General features: G+C 40.1%; 1 protein-coding gene across 11 annotated transcripts in view; it reads right to left on the minus strand.

The window, feature by feature from the left end:
* Positions 1-20,235, minus strand: part of LOC137234030 (SEC14-like protein 2) — a 73,871-nt gene that overhangs the window by 45,361 nt on the left and 8,275 nt on the right. For 7 of the 11 annotated variants that reach the window (XM_067757688.1, XM_067757687.1, XM_067757686.1 and 4 more), the window contains one exon: positions 14,247-14,431. In XM_067757688.1, the coding sequence (XP_067613789.1) occupies positions 14,247-14,297 (51 nt within the window). In that variant the 5' untranslated portion in view covers positions 14,298-14,431. The remainder of the gene's footprint in view (positions 1-14,246; positions 14,432-20,235) is intronic. The other 4 variants (XM_067757694.1, XM_067757693.1, XM_067757692.1 and 1 more) reach the window with 1 other exon arrangement.

Below are 20,235 nucleotides of genomic sequence, written 5' to 3' on the forward strand. Positions count from 1 at the left end.
CATATCGTACAAACACATTCTAGAGTCACCCCTGGTCCACCTTTATGGCGATATTTCGAAACGGCGTCCACCTATGGAACTGAGGATTACTCCCTTTTAAAATACTCATTAACACCTTTCATTTGATACCCATATCGTACAAACACATTCTAGAGTCACCCCTTTTAAAACCCTCATTAATACCTTTAATTTGATACCCATAACGTACAAACACATTCTAGAGTCACCCCTGGTTCACCTTTATGGCGATATTTCGAAACGGCGTCCACCTATGGAACTAAGGATTACTCCCTTTTAAAATACTCATTAACACCATTCGTTTGATACCCATATTGTACAAACAAATTCTAGGGTCACCCCTGGTCCACCTTTATGGCGATATCTCGAAACGGCGTCCACCTATGGAACTGAGGGTTACTCCCTTTTAAAATACTCATTAACACCTTTCATTTGATACCCATATCGTACAAACGCATTCTAGAGTCACCCCTGGTCCACCTTTATGGCTATATCCCTAAATGGCGTCCACCTATAGAACTATGGCCCATTCCCTTATAAAATACTCTTTAATGCCTTTCATTTGATACACATGTCATACAAACACATTCCAGGGTTTCCCTCGGTTCATTTTCCTACATGGTTATTTTCCCTTATGTTGTCACCATAGCTCTCAACTGAGTATGTAATGTTCGGTTACACCCGAACTTAACCTTCCTTACTTGTTCTTTGTTAAAAATAGGCTTACTGAACTTTGGCTGCCATAAAATAATGATAGGATATTTGGACTACTGTCCAATCACACGGAATTGATTTTGTTGCGTGTGCTTCAATCATGAGACAGATAAGTGTTCGTGTAGCTTTTTATGCTGGAACCTGATATTGTAGATGACCATACTTCGAGTCGTGTCAAAGTTAATCAACCTCAACCCATTGCAGGAATGTTATAACGTGAAACTGAATTTTCCGACAGCAGAACCAAATATATGGCCCCCAGCAGTAAGACTTAATATAGGACCGAAGGTTCTGGCTTCAAGTGACCGACAAAGCAACATCAAACCTTTTCAAAACAAGTTTTCTAAGCAGGGGCCCTCCTCAGCAGTGGTTTGGCAAATACTCCAAGGGTAATTCTGCTAAAGCTTTTCAGTGAAAATGCATCAGCCGTTCAGCTAAAACACAAATGCGAAGTAAAACATACTCTATCTAAATCTGAATGACACATAGTTTAACGAGTACACGGGAATGCTGCAAAGTTTTACGATTCTACCCGGCAGATAATTTGGATATTAAAACAATTTGAAGACTCTAGTGCTAACCTTAGTACAGCCGTAGCAGTACAATAGACTTACCATAATGAAACACCTTTTATTCTTACGAAGGAATTTATCGTAAATAACTAATCCATTATACTGACGATTTAGTATACACAAAGTAACATTAGATGCTTACATATGAATGTTTGACGCGAAAAACGTTGCAAACGCCCTTTTTCTGCTTCATCAAATTACTTGCAGATTAACAATATTAACGGTAGGTTATATGTATACATATGTTGGTATCTTTTCGTCATTGCTCAAATATCAATTACCAATCACAGTTTGTGGATACAATGAAAGAAATACAAAAAACTGTGTTTCATTCCATAAAAATTTTTTTAGTAGCTAACAACGTTTTTCTTATGGATGTACTCGTAAATATTTAGGTTACGTTAGGTTAGGTTTAAGTAGGCTGCCGTCCGCAACGGAGCGGCACACCTAGGCCTTTATAGGCCCATTGTGAACCACACGGATTTGTTCCTACTCTCCTAATCAAACCACTTCGTTGAGTTTGTGAAGCTAAGTAAGCGTCGTGTATTGCCGTCGTCAGCTAAATCAGTCAGATCTGCGAGAAACATCTTGCCCATAAAACGTTGCCTTCTTCTACCGAGCGCTGGACATTCGCAGAGTAGATACCTAACAGTTTCAGGCTCTTCTTCGTTGCCGCAGCTTCTACAATAGTCATTAAAGGAGCGCCAATCCTTTCCGCATGCGGTCCAATACATACATATTTAATGAACGTAAAAATAAGTGGCCGTTGTGTGATGGTAGCGTGCTCCGCCTACCACACCGAAGATCATGGGTTCACGCCCCGGGCAAGGCAACATCAAAATTTTAGAAACAAGTTTTTTTAATTAGAAAAACATTTTTCTAAGCGGGGTCACCATGAAAAGCTTCTCCGTGAAAACTCATCTGCCTTGCAGTTGCCGTTGGGAGTCCATTTAAGAAGTAGCTGCCATCCCGCCAATTTGAAGGGAAATTTAAAAAAGGAGCACGATGCAAATTGGAAGAGAAGCCCGGCCTAAAATCTCTTCGGAGGTTATCGCGCTTTACATTATTTTTTATAAAAATAAGTCACGCTTCATAGCTTAATTTACAGTTACGTTTGAGTGAACATGTTTTAAAATAGATGCATATTTTATCTGGTATCTGAATTAGAGGTGATAAAGCGAAAATACTTTGATTTAAAAGCTCCGACTAATGCGCCACTTCACGGGAAAATTGTAGAGTTTTGAAGAAAACAACTTTATGTATTTATTCCTTTTCTTAGTATCATCGTCTTCGTTCGATAAAATCAGTTGTGCAAATATGAAGGCTGCTCACAGTCCCTTCTAATTCGGACTCGTTAATTTATCAGTTGGTAAAGTTTCTCTCAATATCCTGGGACCCGTGTGAGGTGTACACGGTTTTGTTGGGCTGTCTCCTAAATAGAACGTTCTGAATGAGCAAGAGCCAAGGGATTTCTTATCCGCTTGGTTGTCGCTTAAAATAAAGATTTCATAATCAAAAATGTGTTTTCCTATCCAAACCGCGTCTTCAACGATAGCTGGTTCTTCTGTTTGAAAGACACTACACAGATCAAATAGTGTGAAAAGGAGTTATGATGCTGATGGTCCTTTGCCGGATGCAGATCTGGTACGTTCCGGTAACAAGCACCATTGAGGCACCAGCCAGACCATCTCGGGAACGATTTAGTATGACCACATGACAGGACTCGCCACGGATAGGTGAGGTTGATAAATGGATTGGAGAAGCTATATTTACCTTGCAAGGGTTCCGCTACACAACCCCTTGAATAAATTTGGTATTTCAGACGCCTCTTACGACAGGAATACTTACCGTGGGTGTTTTCCAACGACCCTAGCCGGCTGGGGGCCTCCTTCAACCCTATGGTTCAGCTTAGATTCGCCACTGCATATAGAAATGCAGCGAAGATCCGATCCGACTTCACCCAATCATCCCAGCTGGGAATGTTTACAAAAAAGTTGCTGTCTGCAAAAATTTTGGTCGCGCAGCGGCTTGTGCTTTGAATAAAGCTATAATTGCTCAGTATACTAAGGGTCCTAAGTTTTAGTACTCCAATGATCTCTTAACCGCAGGACTCATTTTGCCGCTGCTCGGTATTCTGCTAAATGCAATTGTAGGATATCAAGAATGATCCGATAAGCTTCGCTTGCCCCTGTCTTTAGAGCGCCACCTATGCTGATCTGTGCACTTTTCCCATCAAATTTAGGTTTGATGTCTTGCTCAGGGCTGACACCACACGTCTTCCCCATAGAGCTATATGGGTCGAGTAATCGCAGTATGAATCCATCTGTATACATGGGAGTTAGTTCCCATTTATTGCTATTGGCACTTTTACTTTCTTTTTACACTGAATTATGTTATTTTAACGAATTTGCTGCAAATCCTCTTATTTGCCTTTTTCTAGGTTCGTATCGCTTAACTGTTGAATAAATAACTCCAATATTGAATAATGGAAAAATGGCCTTTATTAAAATACTTCACAATAACACTCAAACTGTGCAACGAATAGCTTAATACCCAAACTGATAGCTTAAATGAAACTCTACTATTCAAAATAATACTGCTGTAGCTCGCTAGATAGCGCTTAATCGAAACTGCTTGACAGCTCAAATCAAACTGAATTACAGCGCCTCTACATCTGTCGCCTTTTATACTCTTTTGGTTCCTCGTTAGCATCTTCTAGACGCTTACAGAATCTACTAGTCCAGTAGCTCTCAAACTTCTCAGGTGTAACTACAATTGCACAATTTTATAGTTTTTCTCATTGCATACTTATAGGAGTATCTCAGATATATGCATGTGTTAGTGCATTGATTTTCCGCTGCTCGTATAAGTACATGGTACATATATGTAGACGCAGTTACTGTTTCGTTTATGTAGATACATAATGATTGAATTATTGATGTGCATTCACGTCACTGCTTAGCATCGGCTTAGAGACGGCAGCACTCCTTATGTTTTGCTAATATTCGTAACACTGCCCTCCACCTAAGTCTGATCGTCCCGATCAGACAAATCTTTCGATCTAAACGCTGCTAGCATCGCCAAATGTACCACTCTTCTACTCCGTGGTTTCTCAAAGCTTTGTATGCGGTAGATGGTATCACTGATCTTCTTCACAACCTTGTACGGGCCTTCCCAACTGCATCGAAATTTGGATGGAACACCTTTCCGCCGGTGAGGGTTATATAACAGTGCCAAATCTCCCGCCAAGAAACCTTTCGAATTTTTGTTCTCATGGTACCTGTGTTTCATCGTACCACTCAATACCCTGGTTCGTTCCTTCACACTCTGTTGTTTGGCCGCTGAACTACTTCGTAGAGCTTGCGCTGGACGGATTTGCTTTGCATAATCAGTATCGTTCCCACGTTTCCCCACAGTAGTGCGCTCTGGCTTGAAACTATCCTCGCATTCTTTCTCGGAAATTCGTTGCTTCGTTTTCCTGCGTCTTTTAGGTTTTGTCAATGCCAGTGTTTCTTTCGCAGGTACTTTTGATTTTGATTTATTTGGCCCATTCGATCTATCAACCTTTGCTTTTGACTTTCGTGGTCTTTGTCGAGTCTTTTCCACCAGTACCCGATTACTGCTGAACCCTTTTTCCAAACTAAAGTTAAGTGGTATGTCCTGGTTCTTATAGCGCATAATTTTTCTTCGCATATCGATCCTGATGTCATGGTCAACCAAGAAGTCCACTCCCAATATGACTTCATCAACGATCTCCGCCACAACGAATTTGTGTAGAACCATGAATTTTCCAATTAATACCTCACATACCAGTTCGCCTTGGACTTGATTATAATCGCCTGTGACCATACGCAACCTTGCTCCAAGTAATGACTTTACTCTCCTGTAGACCAAATCAGATCGAATCAAGGAATGAGATGCCCCCGTATCTACAGTCAGTACACGCTCTTTACCATCCACATTCCCTCTGATGGTAAGACTGCTTGATTTCCTTCCAATCTGCTACACAGATATCAAAGGACATTCAATACCCGGGGCAAGTTTTCGTTCTTTACATCCGACACGCTCTTGCTCATTTCCGCCAGCTTTGCGTTTACGGCCACCCACATTGTTGGAACTACTAGGATCAAGATCGCAATGACGGGCAATGTGACCGGACTTCCCGCATTTGAAACATTTGATAACTTTTTCACTCCGCTTTTGCGATCCTTTCAGCACCTCCAATATTGCGTCTACCCACTCTGGCCTTTCTACCTCCACACGGCGTGCTTTGAAAACTGGCTTACACAGAAGCGACGCTGTTTCCTGAATCAGAGCTTATGACACCGTTTCTGGGAATGTTGGCTTTGGGTTTGCGTATGTAGCTCGCTTTGTTTCGATGTCCCGTATGCCATTTATAAAGATCTGAATCTTTACCCTTTCAGTGTACTCCACGGGTGCGTCCGCATTCGCTAAATGTGCTAGCCTTTCAATATCCGACGCAAACTCTTGCAATGTTTCACTAGGTCTCTGGAAGCGGTTTAGCAACTCCATTTGTTATATCTGTCTCCTATGCTCAGTTCCGTATCGTCTCTCTAGAGCGCCCATCAATGCTTCATAACAGTTCCGCTCTCCTTCGGGAATCGTCTGTAGGATTTCCGCTGCTGGCCCCTTCAATGCCACGAACAGTGCAGCAACTTTATCTTCCGCATTCCAGTTGTTCACTGCTGCGGTCTTCTCAAACTGTAGCTTGAAGACCTGGAAAGGAACAAAACCGTCAAAAGATGGAGTTTTTACCATCGTATTACTCGCTGAAGCAGCCGGCCGATTAAGTTGCAATTCCTGTATACGACCTCTCAAAGCATCCACCTCTGCCTCGAATTTTTCTTCAAACTGCGTTATTTTCTCGTCCATACGCGCTTCGAGTATTGATGATATACGTGCCTCTTGCTCTTTCAGTTGTGTTTCCATCTTTGATATAATCTGTGTCGACATTTCTGAAATACGTGTCTCATGTGATTCCAGCTGGGATGCCATATATGTCTTCTGCTCTTCCAGTTGAGATGACATTTGCGATGACATTTCTGTTATAAGTGCCTCTTGCGCTTCCAGTTGGGATGCCAATTGCGACGACATTGATGCTACTGTCGATGTTTGTGCAGATATTGCAGCCAATATCATGTTCAAGTCTGTGCTGGTAACCGTCTGCGATGTTTCGTTTTTCTCTTCAATTTTTGTTGTTGTTTCGTCCCCATCAGAATAAGAGACAAACTCGTCCACATCAATTCCTTGCGACTCCCTTACCTCTCGTAGCCGTGCTTGAAGTTCGATCTTATTGCCTGTTGTATTTAATCCACGGTTCTCCAACTCCTTTTTCAGTTGCTGGATCTTCAATTCACTGAACTTTGCCATGTCCCAGTTGTATTCCCAATCTTCGGAATTTATTCAACAATCCCACTTCTGACACCAATTGTAACGAATTTGCTGCAAATCCTCTTATTTGCCCTTTTTCTAGGTTCGTATCGCTAAACTGTTGAATAAATAACTCCAATATTGAATAATGGAAAAATGGCCTTTATTAAAATACTTCACAATAACACTCAAACTGTGCAACGAATAGCTTAATAACCAAACTGATAGCTTAAATGAAACTCTACTATTCAAAATAATACTGCTATAGCTCGCTAGATAGCGCTTAATCGAAACTGCTTGACAGCTCAAATCAAACTGAATTACAGCGCCTCTACATCTGTCGCCTTTTATACTCTTTTGGTTTCCTCGTTCGCATCTTCTAGACGCTTCCAGAATCTACTAGTCCAGTAGCTCTCAAACTTCTCAGCTGTAACTACAATTGCACAATTTTATAGTTTTTCTCATTGCATACTTATAGGAGTATCTCAGATATATGCATGTGTTAGTGCATTGACTCTCCGCTGCTCGTATACGTACATGGTACATATATGTAGACGCAGTTATTGTTTCGTTTATGTAGATACATAATGATTGAATTATTGATGTGCATTCACGTCACTGCTTAGCATCGGCTTAGAGACTCCTTATGTTTTGCTAATATTCGTAACATTATGTTTCCAGTTCAGCTTTTTGTTCGGAAACACTCCTAGGGAGTTGGCCTTATTCGCCAGAGTAACGCACACACCATTTAGTTCCGGTAGGTTTAACTGTGGTATTTAGTACCGCTTGGTGTATAAGACAAGCTCCACTTCATGGGAATTGACGCTGAGTCCGCATCGAGAGGCGCACAAGGAAGCCTCTTGCAATGCCTTTCTAGCGGAAAAAGAACACCACTCTGAGGTGCGCCCCTTTGACATAGTGTGTTTTAGAACACTTCCCCAATGTCAATAATAGATCGGCATTATTCTTGCTGAAGGTTAGGTTAGGTTGAACTGGCAGGTCCATCAGGACCTCACATAGACTGAATGAGTCCGTAATGTTACCAGAAGTTTATTTAACGAACAAACTGAAAACTCCTATCAAAAACCAGGACCTATGTTATGAAATAACTCCGTCCTCTTGGCAAATACTAAAAGCTTTCCAGGACCTATGCCACTTCTAGATCTGCCAACTGTATCACTCCTAATAGCTGGAGTCTTAAACTGGCACGAGCACAAAACGTGCTTGATTGTTTTCCCCAGCTGCTCTTGCTGAAAGTTTAATTAAAATTGCCCAGATAGACGTAAGAAATTTATCAGAATTACTTACTTAATTGATTGGAGCTTCACCGCTTAAACGGTTATGGCCGTCCAACAAGGCGCTAGTCGCTCCTTCTCTCTGCCAACCGGCGACAAAATGTCACACCAAGGGAGTTTAAATCGTTTCCACCTGGTTCTTCCAACGGAGTGGGGCCGCCCTCTACCTCTGCTTCCATAGTCGGGTTCCGATAGAAACACTTTCTTGGCCGGAGCGTCGTCTTTCATTCGCATAAGCCGAATACCAATTCAAAATTTTAACCGTACTTTGGAGCGCAATGCTTTCAATCCGCTCCTGCCTAAAGCTATTGTTTCATTTAGCATTTGAAAATCTAAGCGTTGTTATTAATGTGTAAAAAAGACCACTTCAAATGCGCGTTTGCATATTAATGAAAGTACTTTGCACTTAAGGTCTTCTATACCAAATGCACATTGTACATACTTAAATGCTATTAAGTCAATTATTTACTTGCGTTTTCCTAGAACCTACACTAGACTATATGTAATTTAATGATATTTAATGATGATTAATATATACATACATATTGATGTAATTATGTGTAAGTGAAGTGCAACCGATTGCAGTTTCAAGCCGGCAATGGTAGTGGAAGAAGCTATAACAACGACCCTTATCTCAATTAATACATATGCTGTATCAGCTGAGAAAGAACAATCAGACCTAATAAACATTCAACGATTGTTCAACACTTGGGTTCGCCGAAAGCTCCCATTGATTTGAATGCATTTGCGTTTAAACAGGAGATACTATTTTTTAAGAAAAGTGGGACTATATCAAACAACCTTATAAATAAAACTATATTTATGAGACTATTGAACAACTTGACCGCCTAAGCCTTATCGATATCTTTACTAAAGCAATTACTTGTTTACAAGTTCTTAATTATTAGTTTAATCTACGTCTATATGCGAAGCCTAGGACTGGCGGAGCATGTATTTTTTCTTGTTATAAGTCATTAATCTTCATAAGACTAAATTAATTTTACTTGTTGATTATCGTAGTAAAAAAAATAAAAATAAAAACATATTTTAAGTTGCGCCATTAGCGAGATAGTTAAGGTTAATGGGGTACAATGAAATCAGTTGTCTGCAGATCTTCGGGTGCAATGTGCGGCTGTTTATTATTATTTCACTTATTTATTTATGAATCATATGCAAAATTATAGTACAACATTTCGAGCAGAATCGTGTTTTTGAAAGCTTTATGTTGCGAAGGTAGAACACAGCACAATCTATCGATAACAGTTAGTTACGCAATTCCGATAGGGTGTAAATGAGGCACGTGAATCGTATAGTGCTGAGTCTCTTCATACTTAGACGGCAAATCTTACATATGCTGGGTCTTTTAGGGTTCAACGCAGCTAGGTAAGCAATTCAAAGGAGATCATGTTCTTTTCCTGTAAAAGTGCTACTTGCCCCCGAAAGATCCCATTCAAATGTTCAGTGAACAGCAAGAATTTAGGTGATTTAAGGAACAAAGCTGGCAACCTGATCGTTGCGGGAGACTTTAAGACAGAGAGAGACTAAAAGCTGGGGAAAGTTAGTCCCTGAAATGCCAGCCGCGCTTGGTATAACCGTACTCAGCACTGGCACGACTACAAGTCGCTTTGAATGTTCGATACGATTCGATACGACAGACTTTACTGGCAGCGATCACATTTCTTTTACTTTTCACTTCAATGATTCCAGTCTGAGTCAGATACCGAACTGGTCACGCAAAAAACTGACGTGGATGCGTACCACGGTTGACCGGGAGGCCTGCGAAAAGTATGTAAATATAAACTAGGTGCCCCTCAGTAGGCTAAGGGCGCGGAGACCATTCGGCTTGCTGCAAATAACTATCCAGAGCTGCTTTTGCGCGAAGCAAGAATCAACATAACACACTTAGTTCGCATTCAGAGAACAAAAGAGACTTCAAATCCCCGTCTTGTTTCCTTATTTGAGGATACGGTTAGACAGTAAGCTACCCTTTTTGAAAACATTCGAAGAGCTTTCGAAAGGGCTGCGAACATATGATCGAACACAATATAACTAATGGAGAAGCCTAAGGCAGACTTGCAGACCGGCAAGTTATTTTTTGGCTCAGAGTTAGTTTAAAAAATTCCTAAAAATTGTATGAGTTTAACCCGCCCTGTCAGATTAATTTTAAGTTCTGCGAGTGAGCCTAAGGTTATGCCTAATACAGTCCAATACACAGGGGCTCTTCAAATTGTTTCAGCTTACCACGTAATCTCCGGGTGGCGTTGTTTTGGTCGTCCTGGGATCCATACCGGCCACGCAGAGATTTCGACATCTATCTGACCCAATTTTTAACCGAGCATGGTTAGCGCGCTTTCGTATTTGAAGGTATACTAAATGCAGTCCCAGATACGAAAAATTGCGCTGGCCATGCGAGGTTTGGTTTTAATGGGCAGTCCGTCAAAAGAGAAGGGTGATGGTAACCATCCCGACTGTCAAGCGAATAATTTGATATGACCACTTCGAACCTTCTCGATCATCTTATAGCTTCTCTCGCAAGCACTTCGGGGTCGTGGGAGTCTAGTTTTTTAATCGGTAAGGTTAATAATTGAATCTGGCAGTATAAGGCACTATTGAGTGGATGAAATATTTCACCTTTCTCTGTTCCTGTCCTATCGAAACACCATATATCACTGATTGAAAATCAACGCCCAACTGGTGAACTCATTTTATTTTTTAAGTTTGCTTCATAAATCTTGCATTTCTTCATTATACACTAAATCTCAAACAAAGCTGCCTCGATACCATGCAAAAGAAGGAAATGATTGATATAATTCTTTTAATAAAACTATCATAATTTATTTAGCTATGAATGCAAATCTGCGAACTTTGTGCAATTTTGTATTTATAGTCGATATTTGACCTCTTTTTAAGTGCATATGTATGTAAATATTTACTTAGCCATTAAGCGTTTGAATGTTTGAATAGTAAACATTTATATGTTTGTATGTAGTCACACTGATCGTAAAACTATTAAAAGGAATGAATATTGGTATTAAAATTATTTTATGTAACACGCTCAAATTGCTGCAACACCATTTACTCCACCCATACACATACATAAAAACCGTATGCATTTAGCATGTAAAATTGACATTTAAGTACGTTGCAAATAGTCAGCATTCTTATCGGCCCTGTAGGAATAAACATAGTTGCTAGTTCAGTGACAACTAAGCGTTACATTGTTAATTTTATTGCCAAATTACTAAATCATTTTGGGGTCAAATGAAACTTTTGATGTGTACAGAACAGAAAAGAAAAGAAAAGGAAAGGGTGGGAAAGTAAAGTTATCGATTATTATCGACGGGTTGTCAGTTTGTTATCGAAAAAAATACGATTCATTATCGATTTGTGGGGGAAAGCTCATAGATTTGTTATCAAAAACTTATAGGTTTGCTATCGAAAAATGATCTATTATTTATCGAAAATGTATCGATATGTCTTCTAAAAATTATGGATTTGGTATCGGATGTCATGATTTCGAAAATTTGCAATTTTTGTCGAAATGCTATTAATCAAAAAGTTATCGATTCCTTATCGGAGTGTGGCGAATTTATTGTATTCTTGTTATAGATTTTTCTAATAGTACTCATCGGTTTGTGATAAAAGAGACAGGTTAGGTAAGGTTGAAGTGGCCGGTCCATGAGGACCTCACACAGACTGACTGAGTTTATTTTAATGACCAAATTGAACAACCTTATCAAAAACCATGACCTATGTAATAAAATAACTCCGCCCTCTTGGAAAATATAGAAGCTTTCTATGACTTAAGGCACTTGTTGCTACTAGATCTGACAGCTGTATCACTCCTAATAGCTGAAGCCTTAGCCTGGCAAGCGCAGGGCATGAGCACAAAACGTGCTCAATGGTTTCCTCCTCCAACCCGCACTTCCTACATCTGCTATCTCTGACCAAGCCTAATTTAAAGGCATGTGATAAAAGAGATACCGATAACTCTTCAATTTTAAATCGATGGCACAACTTTTACTCTTCGAAAACAAGCATAAGAAAATTCGATTTACTTCATGATAATAATTCGATATCGATAATAAGTCGGTTGTTATCTGCTCTTACCGATTATGAGCTAAGAAAGCTTTCCTCAAAAAGCCCGAAAACTCTTTGTTTCTTGTAAAGTAACCTCCGTTGTGACAACGTAAACCCCCAGTAGAGCTCTAGTTATTTTAAAAACATTCGTCTTCTAGACTTACACCCAGGTGTTTACACATCGAGTACTTGTTTCCACGTCTCTTTTTATACCCAGCTATACCTGTGTGCAGGGGTATTATAACTTTGATTGGATAACGGTCGGTTGTACAGTTATAAAGGAGTCGAGATAGATATAGACTTCCATATATCAAAATCATTAACACGATAACTTGAGAAAATATTAAGATATCTTAACCATATTCGGTCTAGGGGCTTATCTGGACCCAGAATAGATTGGTATTGTAAATTAGCGAAATCGGATTATAACCACAACCCCGCTTTTTTCTACATCGAAAATTTTGAAAAATGGAAAATGTATCCTTTTTGCTTCTTTTGAACGAAAATGAGTTCGGAATAGAACCATATATGTATTATTGCGCAGGTTTATAACACTATTAACCACACAAAGCAAACAACAACAGCAACTTATGTGCACAGCTGGGTATATAATGTTCCATTTCACCCGAACTTAAACTTTTTTACTACTTTTTATTTCAAATAAACTTTTTTTTCGTTTCAAATATATTTTCATTTGAAATAAAAAAAGTTTCATTTGATTTGAAAAAAATTTATGTGATTTGAAAAGAAATGTGGGTTAAATAATGGAGTTGTGTATGTTTTAAGGAAGCCACCGGCTCTGTGTCGCTTCTCAGTATGGACTTTTTGAAACACTCGAAGTTTATAACTGTGACTTTCCCTGGTCGAAGGAAGTAGAGCTATAACTGATTTCGATATCAGAAACGTCCGTTCAGAGACTACTTCATCTAAGTGGTCAGCTGTCTCATACCCGGAGACTCGTATATGTCCAGTATGATAAGCGCATTGTTTGAAAACATTATTTAGTCGCCGCTTTTATTGCCAAACTCGTTAAAGAAGTTACTCGAAGAAGTTAGCTAAGAGCTAAACAATACCTTTATTTGAGTTTGACTGGCTTTGCAAACCCGTCTCTGGAATACTAAAGGACATTACCTAAGAAAAAAGTGAAGTTCGTCGTCATTGTCTTCAATAAATATCCAAGATCAGTTTTTTTTAACGTCTGTAAAGATTCTGGAATGTTTGAGGCCGGTCTCAGTATTGGTAATGGCAACAGGATTTTATACCAACAAATCCTGTGGCAGCCACCAACAATATCTACATATCTCGTCAACCATCCGTTCCCTATAATCTTTCAGATGGTGTTAAGGGCCTTCCCACGTACAAAGACCGAAAATGACAATTGGTAAAAACGTTTGGTAAGCTTATTTCGCACGCTATTGATTGAGATATTTTTCGCCAAATTACTGATGCATACCTGAAAATTGGTCTAACCACAGAGTTTTATCCCTATAAGGTTGCCCTAGAAGGACTCACCTAAATGAGGGTATACGGAGCCCATCCAGATTGCCCCTTCTCAATTCACCAAGTATCAATCGTATTCGCCGTAGCTTACATTTTCCTACAAATCGCTGCAAGGGATGATCTTATAATAAGTCAAGGCACATCATCTGCCTGGGCTTGAGTATAGATAATCGATGCATTAAGAGTCACTAGAAGTAAGTCAATCACCAGGCACCTCAGACTATGCTTTTTATATGGTGGCCTCGAACCGGGGCCGATGGCCGATACACTATTTGCCTAATGCTCGTTGTCCGTATTTCACCTTAACTATAAATTAAGTATTAACTTAACGTGATTCCGTTGGTCGGCACAATTCTCTTACTGAACTCATCCCAGTAGGGCTTTGGCTTGATTTCTTTGGTATGACCGGCGATGCGCTGGCTTCATGTAAGCATCTTCGAAAAAAGTGCCGACATCTAGCCCACCGCAAACTATCCAACAAATGGAAACTCTTCTCAAATTTCCTATTGGCAATAAACCCTCGTCTCAAGCTCAACAAGTAGTCAATGTAACTTATTCTCGTGGAAGGTGTCAAGTAGTCACTTGGTGAGCTAGCAGCAATTATTTTATTGTTTTTTTCCAAGTACAAAACAACCATTAAATAAACTTAGGCTATGCAATAAAAACAATTACTCACCTGCTTTAACGCAGTTTCCTGTGCATCGTTAAGATTTGGTATGCTGGTCATTCTGTGTTATTGAACCGTCGCCGTTTAGTTGAGTTTATTTATTGTTTAAATTGCTAAAATATAGTATTTTTTGGGTAATTAAATTTATTGTTTATTTTTGTAATTGTAAATATGTATTTATATGCGGCGAGGCACTGCAATTTTTCGGCGTCCAAATAACGTGATGAAAATTTATTTATTTATATTTTTATGCAGATTTGAATACGCACGATATCGTTTTGTAAATGTGTTTGAAGGTATGCATGTAAATCGTTAAGAACATTTATACAGCTATGGGTGCAAATATAGTGCGTTTTAGTTTCAAAAAGTTGAATTATTCTTTACAATAAAACTAGAAGACCCGGAAGACGTTGTCCTGCCCTCAATTTGGCCTATCTGCATACATTTTAATAAGCTTTTTCCGCCTGACTCCCAGTCCGTCTCTGGATAATATTTACTCTGTACCAAAGCACTCATAAACAGCTTTCATTTGATATCCATATTTTATAAATACTGTCTAGGCATTAACTGGCCCACGTTTTGGCCTATATCTCGAGACCCTGTACCTGTAGTAACCACCGCGTGAGGTTTGCGCAACTTGTGTGAAAGTTTGAACAAAATCGAACGACGCATCTCTTCAAACTAACACACATTTTAGCCTTTCTTTTTATATATATAGATTTTTATTTTTCATACTTCACTATAATAGTAAAACGAAATGCAGATTTTCGTTGCTTTTGAAATTCGGCTTAAAAATTGCACATGGAACAACTAAAGACTCTCCAGTATTAAAAAAAAAAATGTTATAGTACCTCTAAATCGCGGACCACCTTGTCGTCCTCCCCTTGCCCTTTTGGTTCCTTTCAGCCTCTCGTGACTGTTGTGCCGGGTGTTCCTCTGTGCGAGTCACAGCACCATTTGGCGGTTGGTCCTCTTCTAACACCTTCGTGGTGACGTCGGGGACCTCCACGTGTCTTTTCTTCCTTAGGCTTATGAGTCCTTTTCGACTTCGCTCACCTCTAGCGTGTTAGGGTTTTTATCCTCGGGACTTCTTTTCCTGAGTCGCATGTAAATTTTGCCAGTGCCAAAGGACATTTTGCCAAGCTGCGTGTACAAAATATCCTCCACCTGCTTGTTTATTTGGAAGATGTAGAACTGACCATCATCGGTAGGCCGAGATACAGTAAGTACCTTCCAATCCTGGGTCGGTATGTTCGGATTCTGATTCTGCAGAAGTCGCAGTATATCCTCCGACTTCATCACGCATGGTATCCATTCCTTAACTTTTGGTACCGTGGGGATTTGCGCTTTATCCACCACCTCAAACCGCGCGTTCGTGCCTTGCCTTTGGAGGTTTGGAACCACTTCCTCCAGCTACCGCAGGCTCGCGATGTTGTCGCACGCTATCATCTTCACACCATTATATCATCCCCCCGAATCAAAGGTTGGAAGGAGTTTACTTGGTTGTTCCCGCATCATCTTAAGCATTAAGCTAATAAGCTCCCTTTCCACAGATCTCCACCTTTTAGTAGTCATTTGTCCGAAAGGACTGCTACGATCAACCAGCGCCACAGTCAGTGACTGCTTTGCCACATCACTCATCTTCTCGGGAAAAGCCGGAGTCTTAGTGTTATCTCCCCTTAGCATCTCCGAGAAAATCGGAGTCTTAGCGTTATCTCCCTTTGGCTTATCTCCTACTTCCGTAGTTGGAACTTCCCTCTGACTCGCATCTTTCGAGGTAGTTGCTACCTTGCTATTGGGTCCCATCTGTCTTACAGCTTTGGGCCTACTTGTCTTGTCTATGCGACTGCCCTGTCTCGCGGCTCTGGGACTGGGTCCTTTCTGCCTCTTGAAAGCAGGCTCGTCGCCTTCCGCCGAACGTTGCCTCTTCATTCTGCTATTCGACACTTCTTCCTCCTCGTACCGGTTGCAGAACCGTTGGTTCGACCACTGCTCCCAAGCGTTGTACAATTCTTAGTGCTGAACGGTACTGCGAGAGAGCTCTTTTACTTCCTCTGCTCCGTACCCTTCTCCACTCTTCTACTCCGTTTTCATTTGTGTGCTTCTCCAACACAGAGTTCATTGAATCAGCACTACTCTCGCTCCCCGAGTCCGACGCATCGCTTAATTCGTATTTGTCGTCCATAGATTGAGATTCAGTCCTCTTTACATCGTCCTTATTACAATCAGGTAATGAGTCGTTCATATTGGTCGTACGACCACCTGCCCGACAAGGCGGGCTCAGCGGTCCAGTATAATATACGGGGAAAGAACCGTCCGCCACAGCAGCAGCCCTTACTGTGGTAAGGCCATAAATACTTCCCGAGGTGGTCCGGTATCGGGAAGGCTCCGTTCGAATACAGCCGAATTTATCCCCTGGCTGCAAATCGTCCAATAGGCACGGTCCGTATAACACTCTGGATTAGGGGGTTGGCAGTTCTTGGTCGCCGACATCCCGCCGCCCTCCTATGAGGCGAAACGGCGTAGATGTCAGTCCTAAACAGCTCCGCCTCATAGTCGGGCGTTATGGAGATCGGCTAAGCCCTCACACCAACGACAAGGTGCCTACCCTAGTGAGGGGAAAATTAAATAAAAGCGTTGGACGCTTGAAATTTCTAAAAATGTGAGTATGCTATTAAGGTTCAGTTGGTCTTATATATGACTGTCAATAGAAATTTTACGCGTCCAACGCTTTTATTTGTCTGATCAATGCCCTATATTGATGAGGAGTGTGATGACTAGTACCTAGGACCTACCTAATTATTTTCTAGCTTTTAGTATTATTATTACTTCATGTAAGTATTATTTTCAAAAAAACCGTTTAACTTGAAATTTTTTAAAAAATATTTTATTTTCAAGTTTTTAGTCTTTATTTAATTGCCTATTATTTCTCATTATATTTAGTTCATTTAGTGACTCTTTATAACAAGGACTTTTTCTGAAAATTTGTTAAAATCTAAGTCCTCAATACATAATCCTTCCAAAGACTTTACTCGACTCTGCGCCACGTATGCTTGCCCCTCCTCCAACTCCAAAATATTTTGATGTCACTTCTACCGGACTGTATGTAATATTTGTTCCAAATATGAGCCAAATCGGACATCATAGGTCGCTTTCTATTCATGTATGTATTATGTGTTCCAAATATGGACCAAATCGGACCACAAATACGATTTTTTTGAATATCTCGATCTTTGCGCCACCAAGCGGCGATTTTTTTCATATGTCGCTTTCTATTCTTGTATGTATTATGTGTTCCAAATATGAGCCAAATCGGACCACAAATACGATTTTTGTGAATATCTCGATTCTTGCGCCACCTAGCGCCGATTTTTTTTTATTATTGCATTGTCATCGGGTTCTGAACTATATTCCAAGTTTCAAGCTTGTAGCTTATCAGGAAGTTACTTAAATTTCAATTACAAAAAAGTGCTGTCCAGCTTGTCAAGTCAACCTAAATAAAACCGTTTAAAAACTAGAATCCGTTCTAGAAAGATTTCTTGATGGGGCTCATCTGGATTGGGCCTCATCTCTTTTCGCTGAGGCAAAATAAGTTACTATCTGCAAGGTCACATTGGTAGTGAATTGCTAGAATGAGTCAATATAAAACTAATGAACTGCTGTTGCTAGCTCGCTACTTGTATGACAGTACTATAAATATCGATAAGCCAATAACATCCAAACAAAGAGACACCATACTAAATAACAATGCCAACATCACAAGAAATTTTTTTTAGCACAAGCAGCGTCATTGAATCCTATCTGTACAATTCGGATTTTTATATGAATTTTGGCGGTACATTCCAGGATTTTACGAGAGAAGTAAGCACAAGTTTTTTCTTCTCTATGGGATGCTGGTCTGGTAGAACGCACTGGTTTAGTGTATTGGTTGTGGGTTCTCTGACTTCGGGCACTGTGTCATTCTTACCAACTTTGACTTCATCCCAGCTAGGACAGAATACTGGGTGCCAATAATAGTCCTCTCAGCGGCCATCAAAATCTTAATTTTCTCGAGAGACCCAACAGCGGCAGTGCACCATTCAACTATTCAAGTTCGATGAGAGTAGCAAGTTTAAGCTTCCCGAACACAACTAGAAGTCGTCGTAGTTAAGGATGCAGTGCTACGATGGTTAGGAAATTTAACTCGGAAAGCCAAGCGGTAACCAAGGCACTGAGCTTTACAGTGGTATGATCCTGAGTTGTCTGGGAGTACTTGATCTCGCTTTCTCTGGTTGCTCTCGATTTTGTAAGACTAGTATCATCGTCGTTCCGGAGCATACCAACATCGCTGGCAACTGGCATGTGGATCTCTTAGCCCGAATGTGTACAATTTAATCGAATGTGGCGGCCTGAAACGAATTTGAAGTTCCGCTGGTCACCTGTAGGTTTGCCGATGAAATCTAAGTACTATGTTCTTTAAATGTTCTCTAGATACAAAACATCAAAAGAGATTAAAGTAGTGGTAGAACTACAACTAGATGTTGAGATAAAGACAGATATAAGTAAAAATAAAGAGTCAGAGAGAAGATAAGGATAAAGAAAGTGTATAGCGGCTGTAAAAGGTACATCTATTTTTGAAGAAAGGAGAGAGAAGAAGGAAATATGGTGTGAGAGAACACAGTAGAGCGGGCTAGAAGCAAGCAATGTTACGCATGTGTGCAAACGTCAAATCTAAATGTCACACAGAACAATAAACAATGGTTTAAAAAAACTAAAAAAACTCGCTTTTGTAGCAAACCGAACTAAAAAATAGAAAATAATTTTCAATTAAAAAGAGTTTATATAACAGTAGTAGAAGGTCAAACAATCGTTTATAGTTAATCACCTCAAAACAAAATTATAATAAAATTTAAGTTATTAACAGAATAATTTAATTCAGAGTAAAACGCGTGGGGTGTATTTGACTACATTTCATCTTTTCTCTCAGATAGTTGCCAATAGAATGATTGTAACATTCAATATCAAGCATCCCACGCTTTTTACTGTGAATTAAATTATTCTGTTAATAACTTAAATTTTATTATAATTTTATTTTGAGGTGATTAACTATAAACGATTGTTTGACCTTCTACTACTGTTATACAAACTATTTTTAATTGAAAATTATTTTCTTTTTTTTAGTTCGGTTTGCTATGAAAGCGTGTTTTTTTTAGCTTTTTTTAAACTATTATTTATTTTTAATTTTTTAGTTCAAGTAATTTTATTAAAAGTTTTAGTGGAGAGTGATGAAACCTCGAAACGCCAGCGGTCCATGGATGAATCCAACCCCACGATACCGAAAAGGGCCAAGACGCAGGGCTGGACGCGGTCTTTCGCCGAAATTGCCAAGGGTTGGCAGATCATTGGCATTATAGACGAGAGCAGCGAAGATGGCAGGACCCCGAAACAACAGTGGAAGTGGATCGAGGCCGCGCTCGCTACGGTGGCCGTCATGGTTAAAAAGACAACCCTGGTCCACCGCCATCTTACACCGATGCAGGGTGGTTCCAGGGCAATGTCAAGCTAATTACCTGTGATGACGCCATGTCGGTCAACCTCTATATGGCCGCCGTCACGCTGATAGGGGAGGTATATCCAGGCGCGCGTTTAGCGATCAAGTCAAGTATTTCGGAGTCATTCTGGATAGGATGCTATTATGGAGTGACCATATAGTGGAGCGATCCAAGAAGACACCAGCAGAGCTGTTCACCTGCAAGAGGGCAATTGGCACCTCCTGTGTTAAAAAGGGCTCCAGTATGCTCTTTCGTAGATGTGTCATGCATCCACTTCTATCATTAATAAAGGAATGCGTTTTTCGCATTATGTGCAAGGTTTCAAATCTATGGCCATTTGGGGTGGTCACAAGGTCAATTGACCTTATTTCCGTTAATTTTATGTGACCCCACCATCACATTATTGTATTGTCATCGAGCCTTGATACGTGTGCAAAGTTTCAATCAAACTCATGGCCATTCAAAGT

The sequence above is a fragment of the Eurosta solidaginis genome, chromosome 5, assembly GCF_040869045.1.
Source record: "Eurosta solidaginis isolate ZX-2024a chromosome 5, ASM4086904v1, whole genome shotgun sequence".
Taxonomy (NCBI): domain Eukaryota; kingdom Metazoa; phylum Arthropoda; class Insecta; order Diptera; family Tephritidae; genus Eurosta; species Eurosta solidaginis.